The sequence below is a fragment of the Channa argus genome, chromosome 4 (genome assembly GCF_033026475.1).
Source record: "Channa argus isolate prfri chromosome 4, Channa argus male v1.0, whole genome shotgun sequence".
Classification (NCBI taxonomy): Eukaryota; Metazoa; Chordata; class Actinopteri; order Anabantiformes; family Channidae; genus Channa; species Channa argus.
In genome coordinates this window covers 20,385,838-20,412,951 of record NC_090200.1, presented here as the reverse complement: position 1 = coordinate 20,412,951, position 27,114 = coordinate 20,385,838, and the positions used below count along the sequence as shown (strand labels likewise).

The following is a 27,114-nucleotide window of genomic DNA, read 5'->3' as shown; positions in this document are numbered from 1 at the left end:
AAAGGATTCAAGTTGGTTGAACAACTGTCGGATTAAAACAAAATGCTGACACCTTTTTATATTATCATTAGTTTGGGCATTTGCAATAAATTAAGACTTTTTCCCCATTGCATTCTACCTTATATGGGCATTGTGGCGTGAAAAAAAGTTACCCACTTACTGCTGTAAATTAACCTCAACAAACAAATTAACTGCATCTGTCCCATTTTCTGTGCATTAACTCAAGGGAATGATCTTTGCTCTTTTGGGTAAAGTAAGTTGTGTATTAAAGCCTATTAATGCAAGCAGACAGGGATAATGGAAGAGTAGTAGTATACCTGGTGTGGGTCTTCTTGGACAGCGTGTCTCTATGCACAGAGTAATTGAAATTTGTTTGGGGCCTCTGTCTGCCATGTACACTGTCAGTGTGGTGTCTGCACTGCTAGTCACTGCCATGCAGTGCTGTTATGTAGACAAGCTGGCATGTCCTCGTACAGTAGGTCTTTGTTAGTGTAGGGAGTGAGGAAAAACTGGGGGTCCAGACACTTACAGATTCGCTTTCCTCCTTCCTTTTTACATCTTTTCGTCATTCCCCTTCTTCCTTTTTCTTTTATTTTCTGCAGAGAACAGCAGGTTGTCAGGATGAAGGAGGAGAATTTGTTCCATCGAAGGTTTTCTCTATGCCCTAATGCCACCTCTCCACCTAAAATTGACCCCCGCACACTCACCCGGAACCTTTCTTATGGAGGAGACAATGACCTCTACAACCTCAGCCTAGGTAAAATACCCCAAAAGGTAAAAGCTGACAAACAGAACGTGACAAAATGTGATATTGGGTGATGTGTGCTCGTGGATTCTAGTGACTGTGAAATGACGTGGATTATTGTGCTGTACTGCACCGATTCCATAAAAATCAACAAAACCTCAGCTGGTGCTTATTAACTGCTTTTAGGGCTGCCATGCTTTAATTGTCTGTCAGCAGGTTTATTCAGTGAAAGCATTTGTATGTGACTGTATGTTGTGGGTTCCCACCAGGCACTGAGAAAGACAGGAACGGTCTCTCCATGCTGAGTAATGAACTTAGTCCTGCCCAATCACCAGGCAGCAAGGTAAGAACACAGTTTCTGATTGGGCAGCTCTCTAACAGGTCACTGCAGCTGACCTACTGGCTGAGGGCACAGCCCTTGCCTCTTTGCATCCTATGATTTCTTCTCTGATTGATTGCAATATTAACACTTGAAACATCTTTAAAGAGTTTAGGTAGATAACCAAATTTTTAAAGGCTTGTGGATAAAGGAAGACAAGTAATATTAAGAGTATTTAACAAACATTCAAAGGGTTCACAAAATGCTCACTGTTGTGTAGGGGTGTCACAGATTAAGCATTTTCTTTAGATATTTATAGTTATAATCTTCCCTATTGTCAATTGACAGTCGAATCATGTTTGTGTTTTGTTTTTTCTTGCTTGTTGATCCAAATTTCCATTTCTGCCATTGGTTGCATTTGCCCAGTCCAGACAAAAGATTTGAAACAGCATTTCTCTTTTTGTCTTGGGTGACATTGTCCCCCTATAAATTAGGCCTCTGTATTTCTATAGAGAAGCTATATTTATGTGTATAGCCGGATCTGCCTATTTGAAGGCAGATACGCACACAAACTCCTCACTTCTTCAATATTTGTCCCTTCCTCTTTGAATACTAGTTCTCCTTATGTTTGTTCAGTGAAACCTATTTGGTTGTTGACTTATACTTTGGTATCAATGTAGCCTTTCCTTTTCTGTATCTGCTATGTAAAAATCTGACAAATTTGAAAGAAAAATTGGGCACCCCCCCCCACATACCTGTAATAGAATAATCCTTGTTTTGTGACCACATTTTGCAACAATTTGACTGTAAAATTTGCAGTCAAATCAGGCTCCTTTAAATGGAATCATCAAATATTAAACTATTCAAGGTCACCCCTAGGGTTGTGTATTACTTGTTTGCACTAACAAACTTAAACTTAAAGTAATTTTAGTAGGGACGTCCCGATGTAGGTTTTTTTGGATCTGATATGATTTGATACACAGTATTACGTATTACCTGATACCGATTCTGATCTGCTGCTTACATCCATGTGAGCATATATAGCACGTTATATGTCAGCGCCATGGTGGGAACTGTGTCTTTCGCACTATAAACAATTTTTTTTTGGACACCTTTTATTGTCCTGATGTTGCCTCTCTTCATGACTTTGTATTAGTCCTACATGTCTCCTTATTTTTTTATTTTTTTTGTAATAATTCTAATTTGGAAAAGTTGCAACTGGTGCAACTGGGTAATGTCATCTTGTCCTCCTCCCTTCTTGTTGCTTTGCCCTGTCTCTTTTGGAATATTTCATAGGGCAGCTGCATCTGTGGCTTTTTGGGAAAAAAAAAAACCCATCCTAAAATCCCTTTTGGGGCTAAAAGAAGACTAAGCAGAACCACACCCTTGCATATTATATTGTGGGTTGTAGTTCTGTCCTCCATGCACCAAACCAGTATGAAATCGCAATATTAGCCATTTGTGTTAAAAGTAGTAGTGCATAAGTGGTTATGTAATTACCTATTAGAGCAGCATAACTTGCCACTCTGTGTTTATTTTTTACTTAATGAAAAGAAAAAAACTGTCTGCCGTGTTGCTTTGCTGATTGTGTGCCACCCAGCTGCTTCTTAAAATTTATGGTATAACAGATGTGCAATATTAAAAGGGGCCCAAGTAAATGACACACGTTTCATTCTGCAAGCACGTTAGGTTACATTAAATAAGTGTTTAATACCACCTTACTATTAAATAGTGAAACATGAATTATTGTTTAAAAAGCCACTGTTATATTTTATTATAGATTACTTAATCTGAAAGTTTTTTATCCTGTGTCTCCCTCTTTGCTGACAATCTGCTGTCCCTTCTCTCTCTTCAGTCCGAGTCCAGGATGTTTAATGGTTTTGAGAAGGACTGCCCCTCCCCTACAGAGAAACTAGCTCGAAAGGAGTCTCTTAAGGTATACCTCACTTCCTCGCTTGAGACAAGTGAGAAATGTTGAGCTTTTTCATGTTAAAAGGGTTGTGTTTTAAATTTCTTTTTTGTATATGTTCTAAATAATTTTCTGTTTGCGCATGTGTTCATGTATTTCAAATAATGAACAATGAAGCCTATATATGATAACCAAAGGCAGTTTGACTCTGCTTCCACCTAGTGTTGGCTTTTTTTTTTTTAATTGGGTCATTCTGACATGGGTTGAGTAAACATGGGTTGTTTTTTTCCCTTTCACAGGTGCAAAAGCGGAATTACAGGCAGGAGAAGAAACGAGCAACTAGAGAACTGTTCAGTGCATTAAAGGACCCTAGTGTTGTCATCACCTCCAACTGGCTGAAGGTACAGGGATGTTTTCTCAATAGTATTTAAACAGAGCCGCTTCATTGACACCTATATTAATGTCTCTGCTGTCTGTCTGATATGATATTTAGAATTTGTATCATCTTTCAATTCACGCCTCTTGGTATTCGTCAATATGGCTGTAATTTGTACCACGCCATCTGTTACTAATGCTTTACATTGTGCTTTACAAAAATTCTGCAGCCTACACTTGATCTTGATCTTGTATATTTAATTTACAAAACACAAATATAGGGTGCTTTGCTCTTTGGCTTTTGCTGTGCTGCTTAAGCAATTGTGAATCAACATAATATTGCTTGTGTTCTCTTTATATAATATAAAAAGTAATCTCAATGCTCATCTTTGTTTAGATTCGTGGTTCTTTAAAGAGTTGGACCAAACTGTGGTGTGCTCTGAAGCCTGGAGTTCTTTTGATCTATAAGACACCAAAAGCTGACCAATGGGTGGGCACCATCCTCCTTAGTGCATGCAAGCTAATCGAGAGACCTTCCAAGAAGGATGGCTTCTGCTTCAAGCTCTACCACCCACTGGATAAATCCATTTGGGCTGTTAAGGTAAGATATGTCATTGTTTTACCAACCCAGTAATAACCCAGTAATGATGATTAAACAACAGCAGTGGCCCTCATGAGAGAGAAAAAAACACTCACTTTTCACTTCGTTAGGTACATGTGTACAATCTAATGCAATCCAATACAGAGACTGTGCCATGAATTCTACTTTTACATGGTTGTAATTTATCAGTCTATAAGTTGAAACTGTCAGAAATGTGATAGTTAAACCATGTGTGTATTATTGAGATCATAGTGGGTGGCGAAGTCCATTATATTAAAATGTTGTTCTAAAGTTTTGGCCACCTTATTTAAAAAGAATGCGGGGGTGCAATGAACATGTGAGCATCATAACTGAACTATGGAGCAATGGAAGAACTTTGCTTGGTCTAACGTATCATGTTTTCATTGCATCGCTTACCTGGAAGAGAGATGGTACGTGGATGCACTATGGGAAGATGAGCCTTAATTTTAGAATGATTTTACGTTTAAGACATTGAGTTTATTAGATGTTGCTGTTGTAGAAATACATTTAAATTTAATGGTACTAGCATACAGATTTGTTTTTTTTACCAATACATAATAGTATGAAAAGTGAGTCATGACTAAGACTGAGAGACTGAGAGCACACAGAGTAAATTACAGGTGCTGCTGCTGCTACTGCTACAGAACTGACCAAATCCATAGCAGCTGCATTCTAAACCAATCTCATCAGAGTTTTAAGTTGTAGTAGCTAATTTCTGCAGTCTAAATCTGCAAACTAACAGGTTTGACAGATATCTGTGGCAATTAAAGTAACTGCTACTGACCTGTTTAACACAGAAAACAACTTGGATGTCAGAATTTACTTTCTGCCATTGCCATTGACATGTGGTTAAGCAACATTGATTGGAACAAGATTGTCTGTTTGCAGTTTAAGACAATAAGAAAAGTAATCTCTGATTAATTATTAGTTATTTTCTTGGTGTACATTGAAAGTGTTTTGTTATTTTAATTTAGTTTATTTTTTTAGCAATAATAACTTTTAAGTGACCAATATGAAGTTCATTGCTCCGTTATTGTTTAGGCCCTTGAGGGATTAAATTTCTTCTGCTATAACAGAAGAACAACATAAAGCATGAATCACTGTTTCATCCATATGCTTAGGGTCCCAAAGGAGAGAATGTTGGCTCCATCACGCAGCCTCTACCCAGCAACTACCTGATCTTCAGAGCTGCCTCAGAGTCTGATGGTGAGGCTTATGGATGGTTGTTTTGGTTGGAGAGTGTACATTCTTATGTGTTCAATAAATTATTTTTGGATTTGGAATTGGTGGCAGTCCTTGGTTAATCTAAAATGTGTTGGTCTCTTCAGGCCGGTGCTGGATGGATGCCCTGGAGCTAGCTCTCAGCTGCTCCAGTCTCTACAAGCTGACAGCCAAAGGAGGAAGAGAGGGAGATATCAGCATGTCTTCAGAGTCCTCCCATATACTCCACCTGCTGCAGGCTACCACTCTCACTGACACAGAGCTGCTGTAAGTAATGCATATTAAAATACAGCTGCACCTAAAATAACTATATAAACTTTATAATATACTTATAATTTATCATCATCTTAGATTTATAAGTTGTAGTATTAGAAAGATTTGTCCCCTGTAATCACTCCAAATTGTTGTTGCTGCCAAATGCTATTAAGCTGACTTGTTTATGCATACAGACATTTCCAGATGTATAGGAATGACAATGGCAATACTCTGAAAATAAAAATACTCTGAAAGTTAAAATACACTGACACACACCTAAACACACAAATCTAGCTGTTGGCAGCATGTGCAGTGTCCACTTTTGTAGCCATATGGTGAACTCTTATTTAAAGTTTAAATAACAGTTGTACTACAGTTTTTTTTCAATCCCCTACACTGTACGTACTTGAGACTTGAATAATATGAGTGTAAGATGAGCTTTGAAAAATAACTATCTTCCACATTTTTAAAGCAGACAGGCAGAAAAATAATTTTCAACTGAGCCCTTTTTTTTATGTAATAAGTTTTTCCCATTCGCACAACTGACTGTCTGTTTAGTAAATTTAAAAATGTAAGAATAGATTTATAGAATAAAATATTGTTAAAAGTAATCATGAGTTTACATTTACAACTTGTAAATTTGTTAGGTCAACAAAATTAGGCCACCATGGGTAGTCAGAATCACAGGCTCTGTTTAGGGCTTTTTTAAATCTACTTTGGGTCTCGACCAGCTGTTCTATGTTTAGTTCTATCCTCTGGTTCGCCTGCTGCTTGCATTTTACCCATACACCTGATGCTTGTGCTAACACTGGAGCCCACCCCTGATATATAACACAGAATGGCAGAAAGTTCGTGTTCACTCATTTTATTTATTTTATTGGCATTGTGATGGTTACTTAGTGATTGGTTATGTTAAATTATAAGGAGTCTAATTTCTGATTAATCATAAAGTGTAACATATTGAAAGTGAAAGACAGGAGATATTGCAATCATTTTATTACAGCACAGATTGGCACTGTGATGATTACTTAGTGATTGGTTATGTTAAATTATAAGGAGTCTAATTTCTGATGAATCATAAAGTGTAACATATTGAAAGTGAAAGACAGGAGATATTGCATTTCTACGAGAAATAACGCCTTATTGTGTAAGAAATCCATTAAAAGTGATATCGTCTGGTGTTATTCACTGAGTGTATAATGGACAGTGTAAGATTTTTAGAAATCTTTGTCTGCCCAGCAGTGAATCATAGGTGCAGTAAAGAGAACAGATGATCGGTGGTGATTATTTATTCATTAATGATTCATTCATTTTTGTTTAATACAGTTTGAAAAGAGTTAAAATGTATCATGCACTGTGGAAGATGCTGCTGTTGAACTGTACTGGATTTTAAATAGAAGTGTTTCTGTACTTGAATTAACACAAATGTTGTAAAATAAGTAGAACGTGCACATATGCTTCCAAAACTTCCACTATTTCAAAGTATTTGAGGTCTGTGTTTGCCGTGGTATGTAATCCATAAAAGGAGAATGACATTGGAACTGTATAGCTCATGCATATGATATTGTCATTGTGATACTGAATATTTCAAATTGCAGATTTTCCTTATATCTTGCGGGCCTTTTGCATATGTAATGATTGTATGATAATTTATAATTGTTCAGACACTGTCTTTAGACAGTGCATTATGGCATCGTAGTATTCTGCCATTAGACATCCCTTTCCTCCCCAACACCTTCCTCCTTTTGTTACCCCCTCAATGGCTGAACCCCCCCTTTATGGTCATCCATCTCAGTACACCCTCCTGTTCTGTTCCTCTCCCAACCTATCAGTGCAGCTCATAAAGTCACATGACTCACAGAAGAGCAGGAAGATGAATTAGAATGTAAACCATCCACCACCCAGAGAAAGACGGCAGCACCACAGCCGTTGCCAACTCCCTCTCACACAAACACACACACAGCCTACAGATAGATTTCTGCAAACTCGCATTCAGGAACCAGGTGTGCCGGAGTGGACGAAGAAAGCCTGCTCCTTTTAGTCACTAGATTAAAAACATTAACGCACACAGGAGAGGAGATTAGATAAGAACAGACTGCATCTGTGTTTGGATTTATTGCTAACATCATTGGTGTTTTGATTATTGAGGAAGACTTTGTTTATTTGCTCTGTCTTTCAGGTAAGGGAAAGCCGCCTCTGTGCCAATGCACGTACTGCATGCGTTAATAAATAACAGTAGTGGTTGGCCAGGTTTTTTTTTTGTTGTTTTTTTTATTTATAATCTCATACCACATATACTAAATGTGGTCTTGAAAGCACTCCATTATAATGCCTATAAGAACTTGGATTGTGGAATATTTATAAAATAGCTGACTTATAAATTTTGAATATGCACATCACTGAAAATGCTAATCAAGTCTGTTTTAGTCAGTTTGTCTTTCTAAATGTGTATGACTGTTGTTTGGTCTTAGAAAATGGCTGAAATTGTGTTGCTCCTGTGTTTCTTTCATCTTGTGTTTCATTCCATCTCTCATTTTCATCTCTCTGTGGGCACTAGAAAGAGATGTCTTTTTTTCACTATATGTTTTTTTTTTTTTTATTCTTGTGGTTGCTAAAAGTACAGACTGATCTGAGGTCTGTTTGGTTTAACATTCTACAGTGTGAATATCACACGTGGGATGCAGTTTGAATTAGTGGTGTGTGTGTGCATGCAGATATATCAATGAAGGCGTGTGTGTGTATTTAAAGCACATATACATGCATATACATGCATTACCCTATTTAAGTCTGACCTGGTGAATGGGATGAATGTCTATGAGGAAATGTGAGGATTAGGTGCTTCGGTCTGGTTGTCCTTCCAACCAGACAGGTCAGACTTATTAAGTGCATCCAGACCTATTTAATGCGGTATGCTTACTCATCATTGCCTTGAGGAGGAGTATACAAGAGAGCAAATTTAGAGGCTGCTCTGTGCTGGTGATGGCAGGTTATTCCTGTTTTTCTTGTTGCTTTCAGAAAAGCTTTGGCTGCACTGGAGTAATGTTTTCTGTATATAGAGTATTGTAAGGTCATGACATTCAATACAATTCGATTCATCTTTATGAGAGAGAGAAAGAGAGAGAGAGAGAGAGACCTAGTTAACAGTGGAGAGGAAGAACTCCCTTTAACAGAAGGATTATTCAGCAGAATGAGGGTCAGGGTGGGTGGCCACCTGCCTTGACCGGTTGGGGTGAGTAGAGAGAGAAGAAAAAAGAGCAACAAAAAGCAAAAAAACATCAGGCAGGTTGGTAGGACCAGTACCTGCGTACTGGAAAAACACACAGCTCCAAAGCCCAGGGACACCTGCAGAAAGAGACAGAGTGAGGGAGACAGAGAAGGAGAAAGACAACTAAGGGAGAAAGAAGACACAAAGTTAATGTCAGATAGTGGTGAAAATAAATGTGGGGTGGGAGAGGAGAAGAGTGGGAAGAGAGTAGGAAGAGTAGCTCAGTGCATCAGGGGTGGGTCCCCCTGCAGTCTAAGCCTATAGCAGCATAACTGTAACTAACTATAGGCCATATCAAAGAGTGAATTTAAAGAGTGAAATTAATCACAGATATGGTGGGTGCTGAATATGAACTAGGAGCTAGTTCCACAGGAGAGGAGCTTGATATCTAAAGGCTCTTCCTCCCATTCTACCGTTGGGAATTCTGGGAACTGCTAATAGACCTTCATTCTGACATTGAAGTGGTCTATTGGGATGATATGGAACTATGAGGCCTTTTAAATACGAAGCTTGACCATATAGAGCTTTATATATAAGAACCAGGGTTTTAAATTCTACATTTTATGGGAAGCAAATGGAGAGAAGCTAGTGAAGGTGAAATATGGTCTCTTTTGCTAGTTCCAGTCAGTACTATTGCTGCAGCCTTTCAGATTAATTGCAGGCTTTTTAGGGAGTTTCTGGGGCATCATGAAAGTAGGGCATTACAATAGTCCAACCTAAAAGTAACAAATGCATGGACTAATTTTTCAGCATCACTTTGAGACAGGATGCTCCTAAGTTTGGCAATGTTCCATAGGTAGAAGAAGGCTGTTCTACAGATTTGTTTTATATGTGAGGTAAAGGACAAATCGTGGACAAAAATAAGGTTTTCTTGCAGTAGTACTGAGGGCCAGAGTTATGCCATTTAAAGTAACAATATGTTTGGACAGCATATGTCTTGAGATTTTTAGGCCCAAATACTATAACTTTAGCTTTTTTTAGAAGTAGGAAATCGTGGGACATCCAGGTCTTTATGTCTTGTAGACATGCTTGAAGTTTGATTTATTGATTTTTCTTTTTCATCTGCTTCCATAGATAGATATAGCTGGGTGTCATCAGCATAGCAATGGAAAATTATTTGTTTTCGAATAATGTTGCCTAGGGAGTGTGGGGGAATAGACTAAATTTACCCCACGGAAGACAAGTAGAAATTATTGGTCCTAACACAGAGCCCTGTGGCATGGGCGATTCATCATTAACATAAACAAATTAGAATCTATCTGATAAAAAAAAAAAAACTAAACCAACCTAGTGCAGTTCCTTGAATCCCAATTTCATGTTCCAATATCTGTAATAAAATGTTGTGATCAGTGGTGTCAAATGCAACACTAAGATCTACCAGAACATGTGTAGAGACGAGTCCATTATCTGAAGATGAGAAGATCGTTGGTGACTTTTACCAGTTTCTGTACTATAATGAGTTAGACGTTAGAAGTACAGGTGTCCACATAATTGCTTTGCACCTACTTTTTCAAGGATAAATGGGAGGTTGGATATTGGTCTGTAATTGGTTAAAACTGCTTTTTTAAGTAGCGGTTTAATTACAGCTACCTTATAGGTCTGTGGTACATAGCCTGTTTCTGAAGATGGATTGATTATATACAATACAAACATGTCTATTAACTGTAAAGCATTGTTTAGCAGTCCAGTTGGAATAGGGTCTAGCAGGCAGGTTGTTAGTTTTGATGAGGTAATATTTGAAGCTAGCTCAGTAAGATCTATGGGTATAAGCAGTCTAAGAGGGATTATTGCTTATTCTAGCACTGCTGTACCTGAAGATCTATTTGTAATATTGGGCATGGGATCTGGTGAATTCTTTCTCTAAAAGTCATGAAGTCATTGCTGCTAAAGGTTTAGGGAATACTGGGCTCAGCCTTTATTCATGTTTAATGTCCAATGAGTTCTACACACAATACATTTTACACAGTAATGACTTGGTCATATTATTTTAGCCACATGTGACATTAGGTAAATCAAAAAAATAAGATCACACATAAAATGTCACAGAGGAAACTTCTCTTTGCATTCTGTAATTCATCATCTGTACTACACAGTGCTATATCATCATATCTGCTATAGGTTTCTCTGAAATTGACAAGTGATTAGTACAAAAACTGGCTGAATATACAGTAGTGGTTTCCTAATGTAGCTCTAACCTTGGTGTTCTCCTCTGTTACTATTAGGTTGAATGACACTGTGCTGCTGGGCAGTCACCACATGGAGCCTGACGGCTTTTCAGACAAATCGGAGCGCGAGACTCCTGATGACTGGGATATTACAGCCAATGATAACGGTGGAAGGCTGACAGAAGAGAGCGACATGGACCAATCAGAGGAGTTGTCCCCTGGGCCACAGGCCACAGCCTATGTAGAGCAGAGCACAGAGGAGATGGCTGAGGTGAAACTAAATTCACATTTATGTGTAGAGCTAATTTGTTTTGTTTGAGTTCTACTTATATGTTATGTGGTAGAAAGGCAGTAAGAAAACATTGTAACATGCATTTTTAATCTGAACCACTTTAAATATTCTGTTGTGTTTGTAAATTCCCAGAAAATGGGAAATTTTCTTGTGTGAAAGTGTGATTACAAACGTCTCTATTTGACTCTCTGTCATGAACCTCCTCTCTGTCTTTGTTTTTCAGGCTGGGGAGGCATCCCAAGTGGAGACCGTGTCAGAGGAGAACAAGGGTCTGATCTGGAGTTTGCTGAAGCAGCTACGACCAGGCATGGACCTGTCCAAAGTCGTGCTTCCCACCTTCATTCTGGAGCCACGTTCTTTCCTAGACAAGCTCTCTGACTACTACTACCATGCTGATCTGCTCTCAAAGTCAGTCATTTACAGTCACAATTCTGTCTGGGCGTGTGTTTCTAAAAAGAGATTGTAGTTTTTTTAGTATTTTCCTTTAAATAAAAAACATTACCCATATGCTTGTCTCTTTATAATAAATGTTTCTGCCCCCATAACCACAGAGCTGCATTGGAAGATAGTGCATATGGTCGCATCAAGCAGGTGTTAAGATGGTACTTGTCTGGTTTTTACAAAAAGCCCAAGGTAAGATTTGTTCAGACTCCGATGGCATATTAAATTTACCATGTTGCCATGAAAAGATGTTGACCTTGATATTGCTCTTTTGCTGAGCTTGTTTTTGGATTGAAAAAACCCCAAAACAATCCTTTTCAATTGTTTTAAGTAAATTGTTACACTATATCTTTGGTCTTAGTTTAGATTAGTACTATTAATTACTACTATTAAATAAAATGTAATATACAGACTTCAAACTACATTATGCAATTTATTATCACTACTACTACTGCCAGCAAGACTTCACGTTAACACAATCTGCTCATCCTAGGACTCCTGCTCCCTCCTCTGATCTGCTGCTCTCCGCCACACCCTGTGCGCAGCGCTTAGTAGTTATAAAATTACAAAAAATTGTGCCAAATCATGCAGGTCTAGCAGAAATATGTGAAAGTCTTTGATTGGTTAGGAAGAAGAGCATCATTCAAAACTTTAAGTAGCAAATATCTAGTATAATTAGTTTGGGTCACATCAGTCTTTGATAACACCTCTCTCTAATCTATATAGCATATTTCGAAAAGAAATTGAAGAAGTTTTGATTGTTTTGGAAAGACTGGCAGATATACTGACTGTTTCCAGTGTTAGACTGATTTTTGGGCTCTAGCATGACGCTCTATTTCAAAGTATTTCTTCCCCACATGGAAAATAATTTGCTGGGTTTCGTTGTGCAGCAAAAAGATCAGGATGCTTTTCTTGCCAGGTATTGGGCAAGTGTTACGCAATGTTGCCATACTTGCAAAAACTTGAAAAAGGAAAGCTGTTTCCACAGACTAAATATAGACCGTTAGTGTCAGAAGACACTCATGTTGATACTAGTGGTGCTGTTTGCATTTTTCAGGGTCTGAAAAAGCCATACAACCCAATCCTGGGAGAAACATTTCGATGCTGTTGGCTTCATCATCAAACTAACAGCTGCACTTTCTACATAGCTGAACAGGTAAACCCAAGTTAAAAACTAATGCTTAAAAGCAGAGGACATTATTTATCACTTTGCAAATAGTTTTGCACAATATAGAGGCAGCACCTGTGAAAGGTAGCAAGTGAAGATTTTGTGACAAATTATGGGACAGCCATTTGCCTCAAAGTGCAACTCAAATGTCTATTTCCCCTATCTTCTGCCAGGTGTCCCACCATCCACCCATCTCTGCCTTTTATGTCTGCAATAGGAAGGATGGTTTTTCTATCAGCGGAAGTATCCTGGCCAAGTCAAAGTTCTATGGTATACAGCATACTTCAAACTGCAATGCACAATATGACCACATGTTTGCAGTTGGTCTCATATTTGAACCCTTACTTCTGAGAATCAATAAATGCTTGTCAGTGTAAACTTTTTAAGATATGTGTATGAGAAAAATCTGTGCCTCTGCTGTAGGCAACTCCCTGTCAGCTATTCTGGATGGCAAAGCCAGGCTGCTGTTTCTAAACAGAGATGAGGAGTATACCATCACCATGCCCTATGCTCATTGCAAAGGTAATAGCTCTCCTGTAACTACCAACATCCATATCTGTTTACCTTCTTATTGCTATGGTACATTGTGCATTGGCATTAGGTTCCCATAACTAACAATCTCCTCCTTACTGCATCATCTCTTTGGATACAACTATTGTGTTTTTTATTGCCATATTTTGTTGAGGCATTCTAAGGCAGAACAAAAGGTCCATATACTGTTCCACTGGTAACAATCCTCATTGTCACACACAAAGTACCAAACTATCACCACAGGGAGTTAATACAAACTCATTTACTACAGATACATTGAAATACTTTTAACTGTGAGAAACTGTGCAAGTGACTCTTGCTGTCATCTGTCAGGTATACTGGACATTAAATAGCAAGCTCCTATTACTTCTACTCTAAATCATATCAGATTTCGGTTTACTCTCTGAGTGTGCAGTTCATTCAGCATGTTGTAAGTTAACATATTTACTTGTTCCTTTAATCCAGTCAGGGAATGCTCAGCAACTAGGTAATGCATTATACATACCTACTGTAACTGTACAGCAAAGAAGAGAACAGTGTCAGAAATTGTACTTTTTGTTAATCTATGCTGGTGCTCTCACTTTAAATCTGTGTCTTTTGTAGGTATACTTTACGGCACTATGACACTAGAGCTAGGTGGAAAGGTCACTATTGAGTGTGAGAAAACAAAATGTTTCACAGAGCTTGAGTTCAAACTGAAGGTATAGTTCTGAAGCAGTAAAAAATTCTATCTTCATACTAATTGCTTCACTATCACTACACTGATACTGTGATGGCTCATATTCTTTTGCAAATTCTGTTTACTACAGCCTTTCCTCGGAGGCTCCTACTCTGTGAATCAGATCAGTGGCAAGATCTTTGTTGGAGAGGAGCTGCTCTCCACAATTGATGGACACTGGGTGAGAGCTTTTCAACCCTTGGTCCCAGCCTGCTGCTTTTATTTCTAGTATTTGAAATGTATGTTTCCACATCCCACTCTACCACTTACTCCCTGCTTATTAAGTAGTTTGAGGCAGAATTGGTAATTAGAGTTTTAGGAGAAGCAGGGATGCACAGCAACAAGCAGCTGTTTTGAAAATGGTAATCCCGTCTGACTTCCTCGTGAAGGAGACAAAAGAGCAAGATAAAACACGAAATCTTTTAATTGATCGTAACGAATATTTGTTTTTGCTGTTTCCTTTGCTTGCAATCAGGATAGCGAGGTTTTGATTCATGAGAAGCGTTCAGGCCAGCAGGAGGTGTTATGGAACCCAAGTCCAGACATTCGCAGCAGCCGCCTCAAGAGACAAGTGGTGCAGATTGATCAGCAGGGAGAGTTTGAGTCTGAAAGGTAGACTGTGTGAATAGCATTACATCATATGCAAACAACTGGCGAGCATTACAGCACATCTACCTATTTTGCATCTGATTTTAATGTTGTGGCAGACTTTGGCAGCATGTGACCAGTGCCATCATGGATCGAGACCAGCTACGTGCCACTCAGGAGAAATTTGTCCTCGAGGAAGCTCAGCGGAAGGAAGCCAAAGACAGAGGAGACAAGCCTTGGGTCCCACACCTTTTCCACCAGGATCCTGTCACCTCTGAATGGATCTATAACCACATGGAGTATGAACACACTCACATCATGCATAAGAACAGTTGTGCTGTAGAGTAAGGAGAGGAAAAATGTGGAAAAGCTGATATTTCCAGATTTAACTCACAATGCTATCATAACTTCATATTTTGTAATTGATAAACAGCCCAAAGCCGTGGGAGCCCGAGCGCTGTTTGGTTCAGTTTGAGAAGGATGGAGTCATTCAGACACATGAGAAAAACCAGAGACAACACAATGGGCTCTCCTACAGCCACAGCTGGGGCAACCAACAGAAGGTGATGCAAACCTTTGCATTTAACTCCGTAATTGTGATGGGTGTATTACTGACATTCCGTTTCCTGCTGAGCCAAATTGCACCTTATATTTAGCTTTTGTTAAGTTTCCCAAAAAGCACGATCAGCCATTTTTATTATTTGCCGCAGTAATGCCTAGACATTTAAACCCCATCTTTGTTCAGCTCTTATCCTAATGGCAGTCACTAGCAATTTGTGAGCAGCGGTGTTTGAATCATTCACGATAAGCCCCATCTGCCTTTTCCCAGCCTGCTGTGAATGGGAAGCACAGAAAGAACAGCAGTCAGCCGTCCAGCTGCAGCCAGAACACAGAGAGCAGCAGCACCACCCCAGAACCCACACACGAGTCTTCAGACAACGAAGGTAAGTGCATACACACTCAGTCACAAACACTTCTTGAATGGTTCAATGCAAGTATTTTCTTCTGTCATGTGCCCAGGGTTTTCAAACCAGTGTGCACGGTGCAGTAAAGAAACGAAGGACATCGCTCTGATAGAGGCCTCCATCACATCTATACAGAAAACACAGCAGGATATACAGAGGTGAAATAACACACTTAGACACAAACATCTGTGAAGCAACCGGAATAGCAGGGTCTATGTTTTTTACAGGCTTTTAATTTAAGGACAGATAACATTTTATGATACTAATTTCCATGCAGAAGTAGAAACTCTGACCTTTCTGTCTGTCTGTAGAAACCTGGTGGCTCTGGGTCGGCAACTGGCTCGTCAGAGAGCGTCAGACGAGAGTGTGTCACTAACAGGCCGCCATTGTCTCATCCTCTGCGTTCTGCTCCTCTCTCAGCTCTTCCTCAACTATGTCTTCACCTGAGCTCACTCTACTGGGAGAAGTTAGCCCTCTGGCTCTGATCTAGCATCAGATCCTTTCAACAAGCACAGACAATAAAAAGCAAAGGTGAGCAGATCAGTGTCAGGAGGGCAACTTAGTCCCTTTGTTTCCTCAAAAGAGGAGCACAGACATTACAGCAATAAACACAGCCACCACCTGTCAGTCACCTGCAGAGAGGAACGGCATCCCCTAGTGTAGCCAGAATGAAACAGCACCGGCACCCACGCACTTTGGAGTGAAAAGGCGCGAGATGTGCACAGCTGAAAAGATTATGAATAAAAAAGTTGAAATGTACAAAGAACATGAAGAATAATTTTTCAGAACAAAATGACAGAGAGGATGTTTCACCATTCCTTAGTTTCTTTTTATATTGCCCTGCAATACTGTCAATGTTAGTGTGCCTGTATGCCTGTTGTTCGTAACTACAGTAGGCCCTATGGGTGCAGATCACTGCTTGTACTCCCCTTCCAATCCAGATTTTGGGCCTTAATGCTACAGCCAAAAAGAATAAGAAGAAAACCACAACATATACGTATGACGGAAAAAAAAACTTCCAGCAGTGCAATTCTGTGTTTTGTATTGATGTACACTAAAAAACACTCTGTCTCGTCTTTTTGTGATGATGATTTTACCAAAACAGTGTTTATAATCCGAAAGGACAAAGAGTACCTGTTTACATGGAGCACTGTGTCACTATGTATGTTTGTAGTGACACACGGGAAGGATAAGGGGAAGGAGGCAGGGCAGAGAGCCAAACAGTGTCTTTGTAATAGTGTGCCTGTAGTAACAGAACCGAAGGGATGATAGCATAGCACTGCTTTAGTCTAGACTACAACACTAGTGTTTAATCAGTTACATCTAGGAGCAGTGTGTGGAGGAAAGAAACATTGTGGCCCATTAGAAGGCATCTGTGTGCATCTTTGTCCTCGACATGTTTAAGTGACACTTCTACGATGTAAACACCTAATAATGAGTTGTTGTTTTTTTTCTTTTAATCAGTTTGTATATAATTGTCTAGCAGTCTATGCTTAAAAAAGAGATTTCAGAATGTATTTATTGGGTGATTAACCTCAACTTTCCTAACCTAATTCAGCTTGGAGGACGGATACCAGGGGTGACAATCGCTCTCCACCAGGTGTGTGTGTGTGTGTGTGTGTGTGTGTGTGCGTGTGTGTGTGTGTGTGTGTGTGTGTGTATGTTGCGTTCACCTGTGCAAGGAAACCATTATGGTTGTGCTAAACTTAGTCAGATCTGTGATCACTGGTTTTTATTCCTTGAACTTTATTCTCTGTTGCCAGTACGGATCTATCTAATGAGGTAGAACCGGACAGCACTGCTTTTATTTACACATTTGTTTATTCTTTATGTTACTGTTTTTTACTCTACTGCCATGTTGTGGTTATTCTACATGCCATATATTTTCTCATTAGGAGCAAAACTACAGAGAACATGTCTCCTGATGTTTTCAGTCATACCTGTTGCGTACTGTAGCACTACAGTAAAAAATTTTAACCCTGCCACTGCCTTTGGCACTCATTAATGTCTCATTACAGAAAGGTTCATCCACTAGTGATCTTAACAAAAAGAAATATTACTCAACAAAAGAAATGGGTTTCTGCAGTAGTCAAATAATGTCCACTAGAGGGAGATGTTGATGTGCATAAACAAAGATCTTTGAACTGGAACTGGAAGAATTAATCACACTTGTAATTTAATTACTCCTAGACATAAGAATACTGCAGCACGGGGGGGACTACTCATAAAACAAGCTAATTTCTGTAAAACTTTGATTAGTTGTCTTTTCAGATGAAGTACTTCCTAAGAACTGCCCGATAGGTGGTTATGTTTTACATAATCCAAAACCTGTCGTTAACCTTTGTCTTTGTGATAATTTAAGAGTTGCATTTCAATCTGATTTACAAACATGTATCGAGTGTAAAGACATACCTGCCACGTCAAAGTGTTGAGTCTACCTAAACAGAAATGAATCCAGTAAAAAGGAATGCGTTTCCTGTTTAGGGTTTACTGTAGCTGTTTGGAGCCTTTGATGTGGCTCAACCTCATCTCATCTGAACTTTCCCTTTGTCACTCAAACTTTTTCATACTCTTCATTTGTTTATAAAGGCTCTGGCTTCGCATTTATAATAATTTAGTCACTTAATAAAATAACTTGGATCTCCAAACAACATATATTTGATGAAACACGTGGTTCATACCTAAATTTTTCTTTTTCATAGGCTTACAACCAAAGCTTTAAAGATCTAACTCAAAAAAATCTACCATTTTGTACCAACGCCACATGTTTAGGTTACTATCTAAAAATGAAGAGCTTGTGGTGTAACCTGGGTGGAGACATGGGAGAAGCAGTAGAGTGGGCAGATTGGTAGCTGGGTAAAGATCGTGGAGCAATGTCCCCCTCCTGGATGTCTGAGTGGTTGCACACTGGACCACTGTGTTGTCTCACTGTATGCGTGGGGTTGGCGGAAGAAGTGACGGACCAAATTAGGCCACTGGAGAGTGCGTCTGTTAGTTTTCCTGGCAGTGTGCACTCCGTCAAAGAAGGTCCCTTTTAGCGTGTGTCTGTAACCGTTTTCCTGCTGTGGCTCTTTGTCTCCGTGTGTGTTTGCTTCTCCTGGCACTGGATGAATGAGCAGCGTAAATTGCTTTGTGGTAAAATCCTTTATTCCACTCACTGCCAATATCAATGGACTTTAGTGCAGGGAACATTCAAACATCTATGTTCAGATGGAAGCGGGGGAAATAAAACCTCATCAAGACTTGGAAGCACGTTTTGGAAGCATTTTCTTTTACTTGTTAAAATGCTACTTACAGAAACAAAATCATACAATTTTATTTATTTATATATACAATATATACAATTTTTTTAAAGAAAATGAAGTCGTAGAAAAACATAAAAATCTAGCTTACTCCAAAACTCACTAATCAACATGTATAAACTATGCTGTTTGATTTGGTCTGTTTACACCTCAGTTTTTTGTACAGATTACAAAAACAAGATGTCAGAAATTTATAAGAGCGCTTCCGAGGTCTTTGCACAGATTTTACTTGCTGAGATAAGATGGCCGTTGCCCCATTTTAACTGGGCTAAAATAACCAACGCTGTAGCTCCACATTTAGCATAAACGCATCAAATTTGCAATAAATTTAATCTCTCGCCAATAAAGCTTCAAGCTAACAAAGCTGATCATTTCATGTTTAATTTCTATAAGGGGCATCACTATTTACTCAGATGTTAAGTGGTTTTTCCTGCACTTTTAAGCACTTCCGAGCCTTTTATTCTCTCTCAGTGATTCGTGTCCTCCCCACCCGCTCCTCCTTTGTGGGTAAGTGAGACAGAGGTAAGTGAGAGAGAGGCCAGCTGCACTGAGGTGTGTGTCCTGCTTGTTTTGACTGAAAGGCTGCAGGATTCAGGTGGGATGTTTGCTCTGTGGGTTGCCACTCTGTTGAAGCTCAGGCCCTTCCCAAATAGGTTGAACCCTGTTGAAGTGCGGAGGAGGGTGGTAGAGACAGGACATGTCTGGACTTGCCTTACAGAGAACAGAGGATGGAGACAAGGGAAATCTGGCAGTCAGAGCACCCTGAGGCCAAGTTTATCATCCATTTTTATCTTTGCTGGATGGTTTCAAGAGAGCAGGTTTGGACTCCAAGTAAACCAACAAATCACTGCTGATGTTTTCATTGTGACAAAGACCCTGATTTGTAGGGGAACTTCTTGCCTTCAGCAACTGTGTCTGACTCAGTGTTGGAAATGACAAACAAACTGTTAAACTTTTACAATGCTTTACTCATGTATTTATTTCACTGCCATCTTATATTGTGAATGAAACAATCTTCACCAAAGATTTACTACATGTTCATGCTTGAATCATACCCATCGTATGATTGGTATCAACATATTACCTTTGCTCAGATTTTATGGACCTATATATATTAAAACTTTAGGTCTTCAGCACTGACTTAAAAATGTATTTGACAATTCAATTCAAAGTGAAGTCACACAGCTGCTTAAATGAAGATCTGAGTGCAGTGAATGTGTTTAAAGGATTGTGGTATAAATACACCTGTGTCCAGAAGGCTCGGTCACTGGTGGATCAGTGTCCTGACTAAAATCTACACCATGAAGACTCTGATTAAAAAGACTGTTGAAAAGCAGAAAATAGGGGCCTGATACAAGACCATTTCTTAAATGATTAAATATCTCTTGGAGTAAATAAAAAGGGGGAAAGAATTTGAACGTTTCTCTTTGTTACATAGTTGCTGTCTAATACCTAATACTCTATTTCCTCCTCAGTAAGGAAATATGTATATTTGTATACAAACAGCTTTTGTCCGTTTTATTTGTTAATTCTGTGCCAGACCACCTTCGTCGTTCTTTAAAAATAATGAAACCAAAATTAGACTTTTCTTTTCAGCTAAAATGACTCATTGAACATGACCTTTAAAGATTCGCTAGATGAATCATTAAGTTTCACTATCAAAGGAAAACCTTTTTATGACAAGTACTGATTTCTTAGTGATTATAAAGCAATGTCTTGCCAGTCATTTGCATTGCCAAACACCAACATGTGAAGTAATTCTGAGGAAAAGGGTGTGTGTGTGTGTGTGTGTGTGTGTGTGTGTGTGTGTGTGTGTGTGTCAGTAGAGGGGACGTGTGCAGACAGGTACACACAACCTGTTAAATCATAGACACTGACAATTCAGAGAGGAAACATTTCCATCCACAGGCAAAAGTAGCAAAGTGTGAACATTCTCACTAAGGTATAATTTAGTTAATTTGATGTGTAACTGACTGTTACACAATTTTTAAAAGAGCATTATATTTAGTACAGTGTTGTGCTTTGATTTGTTGCTATGGGGACTGAGCTGCCTGCTGGTGGTGTTTCCATAAAGAGCTGCTGCTCTTGTTGATTCTTGTCCCAGAGCAGTCAAGCCCGTCCCACAGTTTAACGAGACAAACACACACACACTCAGCAGATTTATCATTACACACCCATCATCACCTCACCATAACTAAATCCAAATAACTTTTTTAGGAATATAGGTGGCCACCGTGTCCCGTTCGCTAAAACACTAATTAGAGATGAGAAATAAATTGGTCAGAGACCTTTGAACTATAGACTGCAATTCTGCAGTCACGTGAGGATGTATGAATATAAAACATAACATAAACATGGTCAAGGCATGTATGTATGGGTTGTAGAAATGTAAGTGTAAGATTCTCTTTGTGTTTGATCCCATGTCTCTCTGTATATCCTTTTTACAAATGGTTAAAGCTACTGTTAGCTAATGTACTTCCTGTCTATGTCTTATTGTTTTCTCCTTTACTGTGGTCAGTCAGACACGTCTGACACTTCTGACTGACCTCTCCTCTCTGTCTTTCAAACAGTTGCTCTTGATTTAATAAACAGGGTAATGAAAGCTGTGACATGAGGTCACAGCTGGTGTGTGTGTGTGTGTGTGTGTGTGTGTGTGTGTGTGTGTGTGTGTGTGTGTGTGTGTGTGTGTGTGTGTGTGTGTGTGTGTGTGTGTGTGTGTGTGTGTGTGTGTGTGTGTGTGTGTGTGTGTGTGTGTGTGTGTGTGTGTACTTGCTACAAGGATCATCATTGGCATTAACACAGCAAGTGACAAAAGGGAGTTGTTGCCAGCAGCTTGTTGTTGTTGTCATACTTGTTTTGTGGTCTCTGGCTCTGACATGCACATTGAAGGACATTATAAAACAGCAGGATGAAATTCAATAAAGGTAAATATTAAAATAGAATTATGAACGTACAGACATGCAAAACGGTAAATATCTCACTCATCAGGAAAACTGAATCTGTGTTCAGCTGCTGTAGGGCAGTTTCAGTGTGAGCATATCTGCTCGCTATGGAAAGATAATAAATTGCATTGCACTCACAAGTCAGGACAATCACACACTGTACATACAGCCTTCAGGTTTTCTACAGTAGAAGCTTTTGTTGTAGGGGCAACATCCTCTGCAGCAAGATCCTGACCCTAGTTAGAGAGACAAGTGTGTGTGTGCATGTGTGTATACTACTATAACCCATGTCTATGAGCACTGTAGTGTATGTGGCCGGCCCACTCAGCTCCTCAATCCATAGGCCCGAATTCCTGCAGACCTCCCTGCTCTGGTGTTGGAGGAGGTGTTGGGGTTGGAGCACAAGCTTTGAAGGAGGCTCCAATGACTCATTTCCCAACAATCCACCCACACTTTATGTCCTCTACACCCTCCAAACATCTTCATCTTTGCCCCTGCCCCTGCCCCTTTGTCCTCCAGCTCAGCTACACACACACACACAGACAAACAGGGATTGTGTGGACTTAACTGCTGTGAAAGGCTCCTCTGTGTGTGCGTGTGTGCGCATGTACAGTATGTCAGCGTGCATGATGACATTCATACTTGCACAGCCGCTACATCTAATATTTCTCAGTTTTAACAGCATGTGGAAGTAGTTGTTCTTAAGATCTAATCTTTCAAATATTATTCTCCAACGTTTCATGTAAAAATCTGAAAACTCTGACTTGCTTTTCTTTTTCAATATTTCTTTGGGGATTGTATAAACCACACCATTACACTAAAATATGTCTTGTTCCCAAGCTTGCACAGGTCACACCCTCAACTTTTAGTGGGCTGAACACATCTGTGCACCTTGTGGAAAAAAAAACCAGACATCTGCACCAGGGTTTTAATAGTCAATCCAGGAGAAGTAAATGTTTAAAGCATATCCCCATTGTGTGACCATTAAGGTTGACATTCACAGGGAATGACATCATTTGTTCTGGCAAAGTGTATTTGTCAAATACACACTAATTCAAAAAACATCACTTTAATTTGCCTCTGATATGCAGGGAGAAATGTTCCAACAACAATAACACAATGGATTCTAAAACTAGTATGAAGAGCAATGCAAAGCTTAGAGTCTGTGACGAGTTCAGTGTTAAATGTTGAATTGACCGGAAGAAAAAAAAGGAGTCAGAGAGGCTGCTGGCACAGAAAGCTGCACTAAAGTGTGTTCGCCACAATGGGAATTCAGTCCTTTTGCTTTTCAAAATGAAAAGCCCTTATGAATTTTCTTCAAGTAGTAAATTCCCTTGTCATATAAATTATAAATGCATATATTGAACACTGTGATGCACGTAAGGATGAAACCTTTTCTTTTTACACACGAGGTAACACAATTTTATAGGTATAACAGGTTCACGCAGACACAGTAAGTGTGTTTATATTACTGAAGTGTGATTGTACTGCATTTTAAACATGCTGTCTAATTTGATTAATGCCGACCTCCAATACAACTGTGGCCTATTTAGCAAAAGTTTGCTACTGTGCTCTGTCTCCAGGCAGAATGAGAACAGAGAGGACCATTGAGTTTCCGTGCTTCTTGGGAAAGACCCTTAAGCCAGGAAATACAGGATTTCCTCCAAATTCATGCTTTAGCTGTCCCACTTTCTTCTTCTATAGGGGATTTATAAAGCAGCCATTTATGGCTCTGTGGCGTAAATTCAGCTTCAGGTGGCAGCTGATTGGATGTATTCAGAGTTGTGATTTCATTGACCTTTCCACCACTTACAATTGCAGTTAAAGGCACATATGATTGCTCTTTTTCATTTAGGTTCAAAGCCCTCAAATGATTAACACGTGGGATCAATTGAACCATCACAAGGTAATGATTTATGTTCTAAAGTATATAAAACGCTCCACTAGAAAAATGCAAAATTTCTTCTCTTTGGTCGGACTTTTCAAAGTTGTGCTGGTCACTTAATAGCGTTAACCATCCTACAGCAAATTATTACGATTGTCTTATATGAAGTAATTAACTCTGAACAAGTTCATAGTGTAATTTATTATTTAAAGATAGCATGTTTGTAAAGTAAAAAATGTTAATGAAGTACCAATGAATCTACAGAAAATTAACAGTTTGACATTCTCCTTCACAGCAGTCTGCAATTTGTTCAAACTAACGCACGTTTAAATTCCCCCCAAAAAACTACCTGAAAAATTAAATAAGGAATTCAAAAGGATTCAGATTCAACAGACAGATTTGGAGTTGGTTTCAGATTGTGTAAATTTCAGTTGAACCCGATCCCTAGCAGCTCAAGATCCGAAGAGTTTCTTTCAAGAGTTGGTGGAGACTAAAAATGGGGAGAGCGCATATTGGACATAAAAAACATGTCTCCAAATGAATGCTATGGGTGCTCCATTTCTGCTGGATGTGTGTGGGCATTGTGGTGGATTTCAGAATTACTTTATTATTACTTCATTCGTCCACTTACTTATAATTACTATATTATTAGTAAGTGCACAAATGAAAAACATTAATTAAAAGAAGTCAGAGAATCTCTCCTGTGTGACAGCTTAGAGCTTTGTCCATCTGTACACTCATGGATCAACCCACTCAAGCGTCCAGCTCCTGGGTGGCTGCTGAGAGATTACATCACCACAGCAAAGGTATGCAGACTTGGACTTATAAGCCCACACCCTGATCAGCAGTGATTAAATACCCTCTGCGGTGTCTTTGAACACTACACCTCTGTTGTCCTGCTATGATTGATCGAGACATTTGTTGCTGGGTCAATATCACACTGCTGAAATGATCAGGGAGTCGAAGCCAAGCGGTGAAACAATATGTAGGATGTGGGATGACAGGAATGCATTGTGTGCAAACCTGTACGCTTGAAAAGGGACTTTAAGGCCTGCTCTTGTGGTCCAATCAAGCTGAGCAAGACCTTTTCATACAGCCTAAGAGTGGATCTATGAAGTTTTTAAACGTACTAAACTCAATCTGATTAAAAATACAAATGTTAGACTTCCACACAATAAAACAATGCACACAGTTTCTTTTGTTACAGCTTTTTGTTAAATCCCCCCGCCCTAAGACACAAGGTGTGATCAAGGTCTGACACAAAAGCAAAGAAACCAGCAGTAAGTGGTGAGTCACTTCTTAGATTTACAGCCACCATGACAGCCAGCACACATTCAGCATAAAGTGAGAAACAGAAGGTAACCACAGCAAACACAATGGGAGAAAAACAGGAACCAGTGAGAGGAGAAAAGATCGTGCCCAGCTGAGCCTTATCCTTCACCTTTGCTTTAGTCCTACTAACAGTGAACATATTTTCAACCAGGCTTACAGCCAGCAGCATGTCAATGTGATCTCAGTGGGACATTCGCTCACTCACTGTGCGAATGGGCTGTTTTTTGTTTTTTTTTAATTAATGAAGTTTGTCATTTGGTCCGAAATTAGCTGTAAAAGCGGCTCCCAGTAATTAATCTTATTCAGTGAAGGGTGTTTCATTTCTTCACTTATAATAAACCATTTGTTAAAAGGAAACAGTGAAAGTTGGACTGAAAATCATTTGGCAGCCTGTTTGCACGGGGTGCAGTATAGAATTTTCGTTGGATTATATCATACCTCATTATTGGCTTTGGTGTGGCAAAGGGGGAATTCCTGTATCCACATTTTTCCTCTTGGCAAACTCTTCTTTTGTTACTTGTAATATTGTCTGTGCTGGAATTTTCCCTCACTCCCTTTATGGGCTCATTTATCTTTCCTCTTCTTTCACTTGCTTTTCTCTTGTGCAATATCTACGGTGAACTAATTTCCTCTCGCCTCTGAACCCGGGGTCATCATTGCAGGTTATTACAGCCATTCATTTTACCTTCCGTTCCATGTCAGGTAAAGTCGATAACGTTGCTGCCTTATTTGCTGCACCAACCATCTGATAAAAGTCATGCGACAATCAGTTGTGTGGCATGCTGAAGAAATCACATGGCCATCACACAGTGTCACCAGTTCTTTGGTCTCCTGTCTCTCAATACTCTAGTGAAGCTCTGTGTCTGCTCTATTTTCTAAAATCTGTTTTTTAATAATAATTCTCCTGCAGGGATTTGAGTGTAACCTTTCCCAGGCTAATCTACATTAAAATACACACTAGCTGCAGAAATGGTCAAAACAGACATTTAGGTATGAAAATAAGGTTACAGTCCCCTCATTAGTTCTGAATAATGTCCTATATTAGACTTCCTGTAATGTTATTGTAATGTGGTCTCGCTCATCCTTTCACACACCCACTCAGGCAGGTGCTGGAAACTAAACCTCCCCTCAGGAGCTCAGTTAGACTGTGTCCAAACTCCTGAACCTCAGCTGCTCTGCTCCTGTGCTCACAGTCCCATCATCCGCTGTTGTCCACAGCTCTCTGCTACTGGCACGTTGAAAGATGAGTCCACCCAAATTATTCTTCTCTCTATGACCACTCGGCTCTCGCTGGACAGATAGTTGATATTATTTGATTTGGTCAAAGCCCTGATACTAAACATTTATATTTAAGCAGCAACATAAAACCAGAACTGCTCACAGGAACAATTTATTTAAGGTTGGAATCATCTATGAATTGACAGGGAATTGTGAACAGATGTGTTGCTGCTGGGATTTTTAGTCATGTGTCTTAGGAGTTGGAAGCGTCAGTTATTCCGTACGTCCACCACTATGGGCCAGACCATCAGCACGGTTTTATGTCATTACACAAGCCTAAACCTGATAATTAAATATTAAAGCTGTGAGACTATGGGGCATTTTTTTAACTTCTTGAAGATGTACAGACTACATCTGTACAGACTTAAATGGTTTAAGCTGCGTTCTTCTTACTTTAAATTCAACTCTTTCTCACACTAATCATTCCAGCCAGCCTGTGCATGTGAAGCTCTGTGTCATCCTGGTCGTCCGCCTCCTCGTTGCCTTGTAGACATTCTTCTCAGTGTCTCCTCTCTCTGTCTGAAGCTTCTCTACGGACAGCTGGGTCTTAAGCAACACGATCCCTGCCCACCAGTGCAGCCCTGCCAACACTTTGGGCATATATATACAGCGTGTGTGTATGTGTGTGTGTGTGTGTGTGTGTGTGTGTGTGGTTTGGTATATCCAGTACACACACGTCTTAGATATGAGACGTGCCACATTCATGGGATTCTCTGCGAAAAAGAGGCCTAGAGAGAGAGCGACTCCTTCTATATTTGAGATATTTCAGAAAATATCACCTTACCCTGACATATGT

General features: G+C 39.4%; 1 protein-coding gene across 6 annotated transcripts in view; it reads left to right on the top strand.

Annotated features, from left to right (window-relative positions):
• Positions 1–17,561, top strand: part of osbpl5 (oxysterol binding protein-like 5) — a 36,850-nt gene extending 19,289 nt beyond the window's left edge. For 3 of the 6 annotated variants that reach the window (XM_067501597.1, XM_067501595.1, XM_067501600.1), the window contains 21 exons: positions 603–757; positions 1,015–1,088; positions 2,920–3,000; positions 3,273–3,374; positions 3,746–3,949; positions 5,092–5,176; positions 5,299–5,458; positions 10,934–11,147; positions 11,392–11,576; positions 11,720–11,801; positions 12,667–12,765; positions 12,951–13,047; positions 13,201–13,299; positions 13,912–14,009; positions 14,118–14,207; positions 14,502–14,638; positions 14,734–14,913; positions 15,048–15,177; positions 15,444–15,558; positions 15,635–15,737; positions 15,891–17,561. In XM_067501597.1, coding sequence (XP_067357698.1) covers positions 603–757; positions 1,015–1,088; positions 2,920–3,000; positions 3,273–3,374; positions 3,746–3,949; positions 5,092–5,176; positions 5,299–5,458; positions 10,934–11,147; positions 11,392–11,576; positions 11,720–11,801; positions 12,667–12,765; positions 12,951–13,047; positions 13,201–13,299; positions 13,912–14,009; positions 14,118–14,207; positions 14,502–14,638; positions 14,734–14,913; positions 15,048–15,177; positions 15,444–15,558; positions 15,635–15,737; positions 15,891–16,026 — 2,626 coding nt within the window. In that variant the 3' untranslated portion in view covers positions 16,027–17,561. Of the gene's footprint in view, positions 1–602; positions 775–1,014; positions 1,089–2,919; positions 3,001–3,272; positions 3,375–3,745; positions 3,950–5,091; positions 5,177–5,298; positions 5,459–10,933; positions 11,148–11,391; positions 11,577–11,719; positions 11,802–12,666; positions 12,766–12,950; positions 13,048–13,200; positions 13,300–13,911; positions 14,010–14,117; positions 14,208–14,501; positions 14,639–14,733; positions 14,914–15,047; positions 15,178–15,443; positions 15,559–15,634; positions 15,738–15,890 lie in introns of those variants that run through there. The other 3 variants (XM_067501598.1, XM_067501596.1, XM_067501599.1) reach the window with 3 other exon arrangements.
• The last annotated feature ends 9,553 nt before the right edge of the window (positions 17,562–27,114 follow it).